Raw genomic sequence first — 13,863 nt, forward strand, 5'->3', positions numbered from 1 at the left:
GGACATATTCAGTCCAATTAAGAATTTATCCACAACTATCAAGGTAAGAAAGACGAAAACGTAAATGCAAACAACGATGACGCATTAGTGAACTACTCCTGAGCAAAACTAATATTATGGTCATGAATAAAACATAAATAGTATATAATTTGTTAATAAGTCACTTGTGAATTCAGACTGATTGTAGAATTAATATTAAAAATCAATTTCATAAGACATAAGACACAGACAGACATAAGATTTCTCTTGTTTCTGCTCCTTTTCTTTCATTTCTTGTATGTCTGATGTTGTGATACTCTCGATGTCTTTTTATACTTTATGAATGAAATTTAAAAAATTAAATAAAAAAAAATTCTTGATGTCTATATTAGTATAGACAGAGAGATTTGTGCAGTTCGAATGTTACAGATGTTCACAGATTACATGTCTCACATTTAAACTGCACAAATCTCTCTGTCTATGCAAATATCTACATCATGAAGTTGATTTTTTATTTTAATCGTAGAATCAGTCTGAGTAAGATACTTATGTTTTATTCATGACCATAATGTGACTTTTGCTCAGGAGTAGTTGTTCACCTTCACGTTTTCGTCTTTCTTACCTTGATAGTTGTGGATAAATTCTTCATGGACAGAATATGTCCTTTGTCGGCCTTGTTGGATGAAGATTTGGTGATGGGGCAAATTTATGAGATTTATGAAGCTGGTGGAAAATACGTGAGACATTTTCACTGATATTTTGCCATAGAAAAGCATTAACGTAAGTGACGTTTACCGTATATGGTGGCACTTCCGGCTGTTGTGAAAAATATCTTCGCAATGTGAGTTTTTAATAGTGTTGTCATGATACTCAAACTTCAGACTTGATTTCAATACTAAGGAATAGACTCAACACAATACTGATACTAATACTACAATGATCATTTGAAAAAACACAATTTCTTTAGACAACAGAATGTGATTTTCAACATTAAATAATATTACTTTCGTTTATATTACTATGTAATATAAATCGGTTATATCTGTGTATACTAGTCTGTGTGCTCTTATATTTGTTCTGATACAGCTCAAGACAAGTTCAGGAAAGGTTCATTTCTGTCCTGTGAATGTGACTTTTCTAGTATCAATACTTGCTCAAATGAGTATCTAGTTTCGAGACAAGTTTTAGCATCGATTAGTATCATATTTTCGATATTTTTGACAACTCTAGTCTGGAATCTCCTATTATGATTCCTTTAATACAGAGATAAAACCACTGCTCAATTTAATTTGTGACCTATTAGAGAACATTTTTCAGAATGATGAAAACTTAAGACTGTTGCCATAGTGATTAACAACAGAAAAACTTTTCAATGGGAAAAAGTCCTGAAAATCTTGAGAGAGAAAGCTGAAACCGGTTAATATACAGTACAGTCCCATTAGGAGAAATGTAAGAGTTCCCATAATATTTTGATTTAAAGCTTGTTTTTATGGGGCTCAGATTTTACAGCCTTCATCACCTGTTGTACTCCAACTGCTCCAGGGAGAAAATGTGCTTATTGAAATACTCCTGAAGTTTCTCATTGGCGTAGTTGATGTTAAACTGTTCAAACCTGTTAACCTGCAAGGCACAAGAGAAACAATACTTCAGTTCAGCACAAAATGTATAGATTCATTTTTAACAGACGTTTTTCGTACCTCAAAATTCTCAAAACCAAAAATGTCCAGGATGCCAATGGACTTGAAGTTTTCTTTTCCTTTTATCTTCTGGTTGATCCGCATGATGATCCAGGAGAAACACTGGGAATAAAGTGCCATGGCAACCGAGTCCCTGGAGTCTACAGCCTGAAAAGACAAGAGGAGATCAAAAAACTGTATATAAAAATGGACATATTCACTCCATTTTCACTTTACGCTGGAAAATTGTCACCCTTCTCTGTAACTGCTGCAGTGAGCCTCGTCATTTGGTCTTAAAATGTTCATATTAACCTTCTCTACATGATCCTGGGGCTTTCATTTCGCTATTTTATCTGTAAATATTTCTATTCCTAATCTGAACCTGGCTCCAAATTCGCTCCTATAACTGCTAGCCTTGTGAGCTTCATTTGACTGGAGTCGAACGATATGGACAGCGGAGTCAAAGGGAAGGACAAAGGGGTCTATTCTGCCCTACAAAAGGAAAACAGACCTTAACTCGCCAGAGTGTGAAACCGAAAAAATGACTTAAAAGTTTCTGTTTTGTCCAGATAAAAATATAATAGGCAGGGCTTCCAAAATTTGACAACTAGTTGCTACAATGAACACCTCACCAAGGTCAAGTCATCATGGTGTTTGTCTGAAATGATACAGAAGAGCTTTGGATTTCCTGTTTAGTGCTGATCAGGATCGTGCAGCGACACTGATACAGTTAAACAGTTTGACAGACAAGTTACTTTGCAGTACAGTGTGTACAGTATGAATAAATACACCAAATACTTTCACATTAAAGATCATTTAAGTATAATTGAAAACAAAGGTATAATTATTTACTGTGTTAAGACTCTGTGCCAAAAAGAAGGAGGCGAGAGGTTGGATCTTGAAATAAAATATATTTATGAACTAAATCACAAACAAAACATACACTGTTACTGCCTTTTGCCTTTGCACGACTCTTTATTTTTGGCTCATGATACAAAGGCAGAGTACAGGAACTGCCAAATAAGGAACAAAGGTCAATTTTGAGCTCAATATTTTTCACGATATTTATTCATATGATAAATGAGGTCTCAAATACCCTCAAAATGGCATGAACTCTCACTTTGTAGGGCTGTATTGTCCCGGGTCACCAGAATTGGAACATAGAACTGGAACCTCTGCATATTTTTTAAGGTTAGAGAGGGGCCCATGTGAGTCTTCTTGCCCCAGGCCCCCAGATTTCTGTAGATGTGCTGGCTCTGGGTGGCGTCACGCTCCCTCAGCCCATTTATTTATACTGTCTAAGAAGGAGATGAGCATTACCATAGATACCAGCTCACCATAAACAGTCTAGGCATTCGCAGCATGTATCCACAACACTGCATACCGTGTACATATTTGATGGTAGATAAGGTGTGGCGTTGATTTTTGCGGTTGGAGTGTGTTATGTCAGCATCGGTCTGCAGGTACGGCACAATAGAACAATGAGGAACCCCACACAGACTCCAGGAAAAACACAGGCACGTCACTGGGTTCCATAAATCTGACCTCTGAAGATTATTGCTCTGAGTTTAGATGACAACTCCTGACATAAATCTCGAGGGGATATTCGGTACAATACAACAATAAAACGCTGCAAGCCAAATCTAGATTTAGGGTGTTCTTATTAAGGGCGAAGAGAGGTAAAACTATGCTGTCAGTATGTATCAGTGATGTGGATCTAGAGGCTAAAAAAACTGTGAAAATGCTGCTTTTTTCTTGACAAGCCTTTGGTTCAGTCATAAATCAAACTATTAAGACTCAAAAGTGATTATTTCCTCTTGTAGTCTGCACTGAAACAAGACAAAAGTGTATGCACGATCTACTAGCGTGCATGTAGTTTCTTCTGTTTTTAATTATTGTTGCACCATAACAATGAATTTAAGCAAAGAAACTTGTGATTCGTTTTATTGTGATGGCCTCTGGTATTATTCTGAGACTTTTAACGATTCTGTTATTGTTACATCCCTAGTATGTACGGCAGAGGTCATGACTTGGACTCGAGTCAGACTTGAGTCACTATTTTTATGATTTGAAACTTGACTTCATAAAATGGACTAAGACTTGGGACTCAACTCAGACTTATAGGTGGATGACTTGGGGCTTGACTGGGACTTGAACCCTGTGACTTGAAGACTTGATACTTTTCCTAAAAATATATGTTTTTAAAAATGCTTTTTTCTTTACATTTGATACATGCTGTGCTTAATATGTGCTGGAATATGTCCCTCCCACTTCTCTGTTTGTTACTTTGGATGTAACTGAAGTACTGTGATGTGGTATCGTCAAATGTACTACAATAATATACAGTACAACACAGTAAAACAGAGGGAAGTACATAGAACATGATCCTTCAATTTCAGAGACATGACAAAAGAACTGATATGTAGCGCTGTTAAATCTGAATAATTTCTATTCTGACTGCAATGATTCACACCAAGATTTTGACAAGGCATTTAAAAAGGAAAAATTTACATTTCTACAACTCTTATATAAATGCTCAAACATAAAAATGACATTTTAAGTACAATTTAGTTTAAAATTTAGATAAATTTGAAAAAATCTAAGCTATATTTGGTATTTTGGTTTAAAGACTTGAAATGACTTGAAGCTCAAAGCAGACGACTTGGACTTGACTTGGACTTATGGGCCAGTGACTCGAGACTCGACTTGGACTTGCCTGTACTTGACTTGACTTGGTCAAAGACTTGAGACTCACTTGAGACTTGCAAAACAACGACTTGGTCCCACCTCTGATGTACATTATGGGTTATAAAATGCCCTTATTTCATCAGTCATTTAAAATATTTCATATGTTTGATGTTATGTGATCATTTATAAACATACCAGGGGAAAGTGCACTGTGTAACTTTTCTGGTGAAGGTCCATCAGATGCTTTGTTTCACAGTATGGCATTAAAAATTTCTATCTTCACGGCAATCAAACCAGACCAAGTTACTGTGGGGATGACTGTTTATCGTGGTATTTTTGAGCTATAAAACCATCTGTAATTGAAAAATGTAAGGTCGAGCTGTTTAATGTCACACTGTGGAACATTCCAGGCAGAGCAATGATCTATCTATACAAACAAGCAGGTGACAGATCCCCAGTCAAACATGTACTTATGCAATTTTAAACATAGTCAAAGTAGAGGCCTGTCTCATATCTTCAGGCAAACTGTTCCATATTTTAGCTGCATAAAACTGAAATGGACTTAAGCACTTCTAATAGATCAGAGAAACAAACATAACTTCCAGCTGGACCCAGGTATTATTTCACCGTCTGCCATTAGCCTTTCAACCAAGCACCATCTGTGTGTGTCTAAATATATATAAAACTTAAGCTTGCCAGCTCAGCTTCCTTACGGGCATTGTGCTCCAAATGAAAACAAAACATGAGCGTGGCAGATTGTACTGTACAGGGGGCAACAATACTCCTGGGTTTTTTCACAGACATCAATCACTCTTAGCAGTCACCACTTGGAAACTTAGTGAGTGTGAACCAAACGCCAGTGGCTCCAGGATAGTCCGAAGAATGGCCATTTGTGCGTAGTGGGGGTAGAGGGGGGGGCGGGTAGACAGCGGGCGATACAGGATGGGTGACCTTTGACCCTGGCAGAGGAATTCTTACAGACTCCAACAAGAGAAATAATGTGCTCTGAGAAGCGACAAGCTGCTTCAAAGACCACAGCTCAGGGTCTTTGTCCAGTCATGAGAAGCTCACTTGTTTGTTTTGATGTCATCTACAGTCATAGTATTTCACTGTAATTTATGCAAATGAGTGGGTTTATGGAACTAGGCCAGTGTGCGTCATTTATGGATTACGTGGGATATTTGGAGGAAAAAGATAGAAAGTTCGAGCAGTGTGTTAAGACGTTGTAGCCAGGCTGGCGCCACCTAGTGCCTTTCCTCATTTTCATTTCGCTCCACCAACTAGGTCAGGAATCGGAATACACTAGACAGTTCGCAAAAACCCTGGAAGTTGTAGACCACGCACGGGCCAATCAGCAAAGAGCCATGACGTCAAACTCAAGTCCCTTTTGTGGTACAGCACAACAGTAAACAAAGCGGTCGAGATGGATGTAGACGAAGACATACATTCTGTGTTGGCAACGATTCCCAAGATCGAGGATTTAAAGCCAGAACAAAGAGAATGTTTGGTGAATTTTATCAAGAGGAAAGACATTATTTCCCTTCTTTCTACGGGATTTGGCACATTACATACGTCACGACCAAATAGCAGAGATTGGTTAAATAAAAAAAGTACCCACCTACCGTCGAGTGAATGAATCCTAATGCTGCGAGGTCAGGCTGATGAATTAGGCTAAAGATTTTTTTTCAGTATTATTTCATTGAGAATTTACATTTTATTTGCTGATTTGAATGTGAAACAACAGCTTAATGAGCAATTTAAAACATTTTATTGTATTTTTAAAGGTCCCATACTGTGCTATTTTCTGATCCATGTTATAATGTTGTTTCCTCATCACAAACATACCTGTAGTTGCATTTTGTTCTATTCACGTGTTTAACACAAATGCAAATGTCGGCTCTCAAACTCAAACTTGTGATGTCTACCTTGTGATGGCACGTGGCAATACAGGAAGTGCACTGCGTTTTTAAACTCCATACACCTTCACTAGAATTATTGAATTATTGATGATTTCAGCCCTGAAATTATCTATCTCCACTGAACAAAGGGTAAAAGGTAGCTGTTAACTTGAAAACTACCACTTCATGATATCACAAGGTAGAACAGAGCATTTCGAGCTTTGGAAACATAGACAGACTAATAATAAAGGATTAATAACCCTGGGTATGTTTTTTAGGAAGTGACATGACTTAAAGCTCAGTTTTGCGTGATGTAAGACCTTTAAGATATGTTGCTGGCATCAAAAAGTGGTAAAACTTCTTGCTCATGAATAAAACATGCCTGATTTACGCTGGTGCCTGTCTGTGCTGCCTCCAGTGGCTGCAGCTTTCACTTCATCCACACTCACTGGTTTTGTATTGTGCTTTCTGATTCAGATCTCTATCACGATGGCTTTATTGTGCCTGGATTCTGGCAGACAAAAAGCAGGAAATGGCCGGGAGTCACGCAAGGGATCTGGAGCTGCATGTAGGGGGGTTGTATGTATGTGTGTGCGTGTGTGTTTGTGCCTGTCACCCGGACCAGCCAGGGATAGGGGCACCAAACAGACTCCTACTGTGTTCGGGAGTTGTCGATTCTTGTGACAAATGAACGGTGGAGAGGGCAGATCTTTGCAGAAATGTCTCTAGTGTAAAGCCAAGGGTGACAAATTTACTTCTGTCAGCTGCTGGTTTGACAATCTCTAAACATGAGCTTGTGCTAATCCCGCTACTAGGTATTATTTCCATTCTTGCAAGTCCCAAATGCTAACAGCTGAAAAACGTGCTTAACAATGCTGTAGTTAGGGGCAAGGGTTTAATATTGTTGTCATAAATCTGAACCAGTGTGGAATCTGTGAACACCTGCTGGCTATTATTTTTAAATATGGTATAAAATAGAGTCTAATCTTGTTAGCGTCTTAGCTTGAAGTTATTATTTTAAGATTTGGGGGAAAATACAGTAAACAAACTGTTTAAGTCAAAAAGATAACAGGGCTGGTTTGTGTTTCTTGTTAGTAAAAATCTTTCTGATTGGCCCAGGGTGGAAGCCAATGAAAAAGTCAAAAAGTGACTTGGGCAGTGATTCAATGAAGCCGGTAAAATATTTAATTAATTGCATTTAGGAAAATAATTCACTGGGCTTTCTCTGTTTAGAGCTCAACAGTGAACACCAAGCCTCCGATTCTGGAACAAAATTTCCCATACATTTTTCTCATACACTTGGCATCATATTCACAAAATAAGAAAATGTCTAACAAATGCTGACCCCACAAACAAATGCTAACAAATTTGAGGTTGAACATTTCTATTTTCCAATGATGATCTATTAGTAGACCTTCATTTTAATAATTAATACATATATATACACAGGGCCAAGCTCAAACCAATGCTTCAAGACACACGGGTCTGGAACTGTATTAGTGTCTCCATTTCTGAGTTGACTGACAGGTGGATTAACCAACCAAACTGTCAGTTTGTGTCAAAACAAAACAAAACGTGGGAAACTGGGAAACTGCTGACTTCTGTTCACCCAACAAGTGATGCACTTAACACTTATGTATCTAAGGTAAAATAAGTACTGGTCATTTTTAAACTCCGAATGATACAAGATTCAAGCGGAGATTCTGTACTATATATAAGTGGCTCCGATTGGACTGTTTCAAATAAAGGCAGTTATTTGTCACTCGAGGTATGATGTAAAATGTTGGTAGAGCATGTTTAGAATAGAACAGAATAGAATAGAAAGCCTTTATTGTCATTATACAATAGTATAATGAAATTCAGAGCTTATTCTTTCATAATTTGTTATGAAACTATTTGTTTTATCGTTTCATAACATGTCTCCTTTACCTTATATTTAAATCTACATTACTCACTCAATGGGCTCTAGTGTAAATGGGCTATTATGATTACACATACACCTGCATGACCACAACAGTAATGACACACTGTACATGAGGTAATATATGAGATAACATGGAGGAGATCACAGAGACAGAGCTCCTTCGAAAAAAATTAATATTAAAAGTTCGAAAGCTTGCTCAGGGATTACTAATGACCACAAGACCTATAATTTTATTTTAAATCAGTTTTTTATGAACCAAACTTTATAAATCACAACATTAAAACATTTTGCAGAATCTTGCGTTTTAAATGTTTGTTTTTGGATTTAAAAGAACTGCATTATGGATATTAGTTACCACTCAGTGTCTTTGAACTCGTAATATTTGAATTTTTAAAAAGTCTATGGGGAAAAATGTAAGAAAAATTTACTTCCGGATCCAGAGCAAGCAGTCACTGATGAGCTCCGTCAGTGCAAACATTCTTTTAATACAGTAGACGCAGCTATGGGATTACATTTCATAGTCATTGTAATATTGCAGCTAGAAGTTTGTGCAAAAAGAGTCAAGCCTGAGGGGCAAAGAGTTTTTTTATGAATCACAAAGATAAAAACATTTGTCGTTACATTATTTGTGAAAGGGGAATACTGGGAATACTGTATTTCCTTATTCTGTGTCACTCCGTACCTGCTCTACGGTGAGTGGGGAGCAGATCTCCTCTCCTCTGAGAATCATGGAGCGCTGGGTCAACACCTCTGACAGCTGGAACGAGTCCAAACCAAGCAGCTCGCTCACATTGTTCACCACTGGAACACACAGTCACACAAATGTATAATGTATGTAGAACATGTACAACAAACAAGACGGCGACACAGTTCAGGTGATTTGTACAGGTTACGTGATCCTATACGGTTTAAAGTATGTGGGACAGGTTGTTCTACACTTTTACCTAAATACAGTTAAAGATACATTCTGTAACTTTTCTGATTTGGGGTTTGTTTCACTTGTTTCTATGGATACATCATTGCTTTGCCTAGAACGTTATACAGTATGACATCAAACAGCTCTATCTTACATTTATTGATTGGTTTTATAGCTCAAAAATACCTAAAAAAACAAGTGTTATGACTATGCGGGGTTGTCTTTCCACAGATCTGACCTGTAACTTGGTCTGGTTTGGTCTCCATGAAGATAGAAGGTTTAATATCGCACTGTGAAATATTCCAGACAAACTAATAACATCCTGACAAAGTAAAGTATGTGACAGATCCTTCACCAGAAGAGTTACACCAAGCACCTTTAAGATTTAACAAAATATTTTACACTTTCTTTCAAAGTGTCGCGATTTTTTTTATGTTTCAGTTCAGTGTAAATTATAACATGACACTAAGGAATTCCATAACCATCTGGAACACTGGGTCAAAACTCCTCTAATGTGCACAGAAATTATTATTTGACAAATAAATTGAAAATACCAACTGCTACGCTAAATCTTTTATTCCTTCTGCCATAAAACTTTTAAATGTAAAGTAAATTTGCAATTGTGTCACTGATGCACTGAGGTTTAAATGTATGGTGTGCTTTGTATGTATTTGATTTTCTTTTTTTTTTTTTATTTATTTATGGATTGTGCACGACCAGAGATGTGCGAACTGAATTGCTCTTTTGGATTAATAATGTTGTTGATTCATTGATTTCTTCGTAAACTGCTTCTCGACTGGTATAAAACTATAATTTATATTTACAACAGATATTATTATCCCACCAAATAAAATAAAAAATCCTCAAAACCTGTCATATGTACTTTAATGGAAACTAGGAGTCACTTTATACAAATACACGGCTACATTCTTTCATAATATACTCCACATAACTGTACAGCAACTTACCTTTATGTCCTGTCAATCATTATATCATGTTTGAGCTGTTTTTCCTTCCTCCTCTTGCACATAACTGTGATATACTGTATTTATATTGCTATATTTCTACTTTTTACTTTACTGGTACACAAAAATTTACATAATTATGCCTTACTGATCAGCCTCTTGCTATTTTTGTTGCTTATTTTGAATTTCTTCTTACTATTTATATTTTTTCTCATTGCAGTTATATTTTCTGTGATGTGTGAGCTACTGTGTCCACATAATTCCCCTTGTGGATTAATAAAGTACGTCTAAGTCTAAGTCTAAGTCTAAGTTTAGTTCAGCTGTGCGTTAGAAAAGGGGTCAGACTGAACAGACAAAGAAAGTAGAGCTCATGTTTCAGCCTGTTCACGGATTCGCTTGTGTGCGCGCAATGTCAATCAGGCCTAGGCACACACTGGCTGCACAGCTCCACAGCCCCACAAACCAAATATCCGTTTCAGTAAATAGTGGTTTTTGGCAATAAATTCCACGAGTCTAACCGCCAGTAACAAGCAGCTTCAAGGCTCCTATTATATGCTTTTAAGTTTCTAAATGCATCAAAACAACATATGGAAGCCTATCTCGAACTTTTCATTACGGCTGTTTCTATTGCTCAAAAATACAATAATAGAAGCGACTCTCCACAGATCTGAGCTGTCCCACTTGTGAGACATACTGTAGGTTCAGTCTATACTGTGGAACATTCTAGACAAAGCAATAACATTTCCATAGAGACAAGCAGGTGGCAGACTCTCCACTAGAAATATGTTATGTAGTGCACCTTATAGTGGTAGAGTACGTCATTTTTTTGGCAATAAATTCCTCATGCCCAACTGCCAGTAACAAGCAGCTTCAAGGCTCCTATTACAAGCTTTTAAGTTTGTACATGCATCAAAACAACTTGTGTACTATATGGAAGTGGTACTCAAAGTTTTCTTACTAAATAAAAGCTTTTTATATGAAGTACAAACAGTGCCAGGAGTAACATGTTATAAAAGTAACAAATTACTGTAATGCGTTGCTTTTTCCTGTAACTCAGTAACATAAGGCATTACAGGAAAAAATTTGTAATATTTTACTCGGTACAAATGTCAGTAATGTGCATCACAATGCATTTTTAACCTGGATTGAAGTGGTGGGTTTTTCGTTTTTCTTCATACAAATTTGCTAAAATCACCGCGATATCAGCAGCGGTGAAACACCATCGTTACGGTAGGAGGTTCTCTCAGGAGCGGTCCTAGATTCCAAGTGTTAGTCCAAGATTAGTCCTGGTTTAATCCAGGTTTAGTCCTGGTTCAGTCCTGGCCCAGTCCTGGTTCAGCCCTGGTTTAGTCCTCCTGGTTCAGTCCTCCTGGTTCAGTCAGTCCTCCTGGGTCAGTCCTGGTTTAGTCCTGGCTCAGTCTTTGGCATCTTCACTCGCTGATTGTTATTTGACAATCAGCAACAGTTTTTTAGTGAGAATGAATTAAAAGTGCTGCAATAGTCGTGTAACGCCTTATATTTTAAACACAGTAATATTGTAATGTAACAAATACATTTTAAATGACTGTAACAAGTAAATAAATAAATAACACATTACAGTTTTGAAGTAACCTGCCCAACAGTGAGTGCTACCACCTAAGATAATGTTTGGATTTCTGATTCCACCAGATATAAACACGGACTCCATCAGGCCTAAATTAGGGCTAAACCAGGTCTAAAATGAGACTAAAGAAACGGATAAAGTAGTTTTAAATAATGATAATGATTTAAATATTTAAATAATGATTTACCCAAAAAAGGAAAAACACATTCAAAGATTTGGCTCTAAACCAAAAAAATACTCAAACTGCAGAGGCCCCATGAGGCCACCAGGGGCAGTTTGAGAACACTTAAGCTATTGATACTTTGCAAATAGGCTCTGCACACGCTTACATCACAAACCAGGAAGACGTTTGGAAAGATGCAATTACAAGTTCCCAGGCCCAGGTTTCTTCATCTACATGTCATTGTAGTGTTCCATTATGTTCAGCTAATCAACACTTACGACTAGGAGTGTAACAATATCCAAGTCTCACGATACGATATCGTCACGGTATGAACCTCACGGTACGATATTAAGCGGTGCACTATTACAGTAAATGTCTTAACAGGACAGTACCTGCATAGTATGATTAATAAAACGTCCATTATATACCTGCATTAGTTGTGATCTGGGCCCCTCCAGCCGTCATGAACTCTATATTTCCCATTTGGAGAACAGCAGAAAGCAGCTTGAACACATCCCTGATCTCTTCCTCTGTAAACTCCATCACTTTGAGGGCTTCCTGTAACAGACAATACAAACAAATGCAGTTTAATATGTCAATATACTAGTAAATATGTTCTTCTCATGACTTAAAAGAGTGCTACTTACTCTCACCAACCTCTTCAGAGATATATTTTGTATTGCTATATCTCCACATTTTATTTTTTATTTTACATTTTTATAATTATACCTAGGGCTTTGCTTCATCAATCAGCTTCTCAAACCATGCATGGTTGTATCTGTATTTGTATTGTTATGTTGTTATGTGAACTGTTTGTGCAGGTTTGAGATAACTCACTAACTTAACTATGTAACAGTAACCGAAATATCGTGATATCGTATCGTCAAAGTTCTCACAATAATATCGTGGACCATCACAATATATCGAATTACAAGTCTCTTTGCTTAAATTAAGAGTTAGGGTGCAGCAATAGCTAAAAAATGACAGAGGGAACTACATAGATCATGATCCTTTGCTCCATTTCAGTGTAGACTACAAGAAGAAATAACAGTTCTAAGCACTTTTAAGTCTTAGTTCTTTGGATTAAGTCTTGTCAAGACATTTTAAGAGGAAAACATAGCGTAATATTGCAATAAATATCATACCGTGAGATGTATATCGTAAAAATATCGTACAGAGAGATTGTGAGCTTTCCCACAATATTACAATAAATATCGTACCGTGAAGTTCATATGTGATGATATTGTATCGTGAGACTTGGATATCTTTACACTCCTAATTATATCTTATTTGACACCATTCTCTAACTATTTTTGCCATTAGCTTTGAATTATATTTTTGCTCTTTGATATTATATTATATTATTTTATATTATATTATTATATTACTATATTACTATATTATCTATATTACTATATTACTATATTACTACATTACTATCTTTTATTTCTACTTGTACATATACATTTGTATAATTAAGCCTTATTTGAACCACTCTTCCAATTTTTGCAATTAATTTTGAATTTATGATTAACAATTACATTTTGGCTCTTTATTATTATTGGTTATATTGTGATGCGTAAGATACTGGATCCAAATAATTTCCCTTGCGGATCAATACAGTTTGTCTAACACCAACATACACTATAAAGTGTAATGGCGCCCTCTAGTGGTCTGCTAGAGTACATGCAGTCCTTACCATAACACTGTCAAAGAGTTGTTTGTCGTCCAGGCTGTTGTCCTGCACACAACCCGACTGACTCAAGTAATGATAGGCCTCAGCACCATCAGAAAGGAGGTACATATCTGTGAATACAAATATGAGGGATATAAGGTTTTTTTTAAAGGTGCACTGTGTGACTTTTTGGTTGGGGGTCCATCACCTGCTTGTTTCTACAAAGATGTCATTGCTCTGCCTGGAATGTTCCACAGTATGTCATTAAACAGCTCTACCTGACATTTATTCAATTACAGGTGGTTGCCTCTCCATAGATCTGACCTGTACCTTGGTCTAGTTTGGTCTCCATGAAGATAGAAATGTTTAATACCAT

At 36.8% G+C, this 13,863-nt stretch overlaps 1 protein-coding gene across 1 annotated transcript in view; it reads right to left on the reverse strand.

Annotated features, from left to right (window-relative positions):
• The window catches only part of myo10l3 (myosin X, like 3), a 134,796-nt gene that overhangs the window by 72,830 nt on the left and 48,103 nt on the right, over positions 1–13,863 (reverse strand). Inside the window, exons 9-13 of the mRNA XM_055148531.1 lie at positions 13,512–13,618; positions 12,241–12,370; positions 8,848–8,966; positions 1,677–1,823; positions 1,499–1,599 (exon numbers count right to left, since the gene is read on the reverse strand). Of these exons, the coding sequence (XP_055004506.1) occupies positions 1,499–1,599; positions 1,677–1,823; positions 8,848–8,966; positions 12,241–12,370; positions 13,512–13,618 (604 nt within the window). The remainder of the gene's footprint in view (positions 1–1,498; positions 1,600–1,676; positions 1,824–8,847; positions 8,967–12,240; positions 12,371–13,511; positions 13,619–13,863) is intronic.

Source organism: Boleophthalmus pectinirostris, unplaced genomic scaffold (genome assembly GCF_026225935.1).
Source record: "Boleophthalmus pectinirostris isolate CB_2022bp ecotype Guang Dong unplaced genomic scaffold, ASM2622593v1 HiC_scaffold_1, whole genome shotgun sequence".
Lineage (NCBI taxonomy): Eukaryota > Metazoa > Chordata > Actinopteri > Gobiiformes > Gobiidae > Boleophthalmus > Boleophthalmus pectinirostris.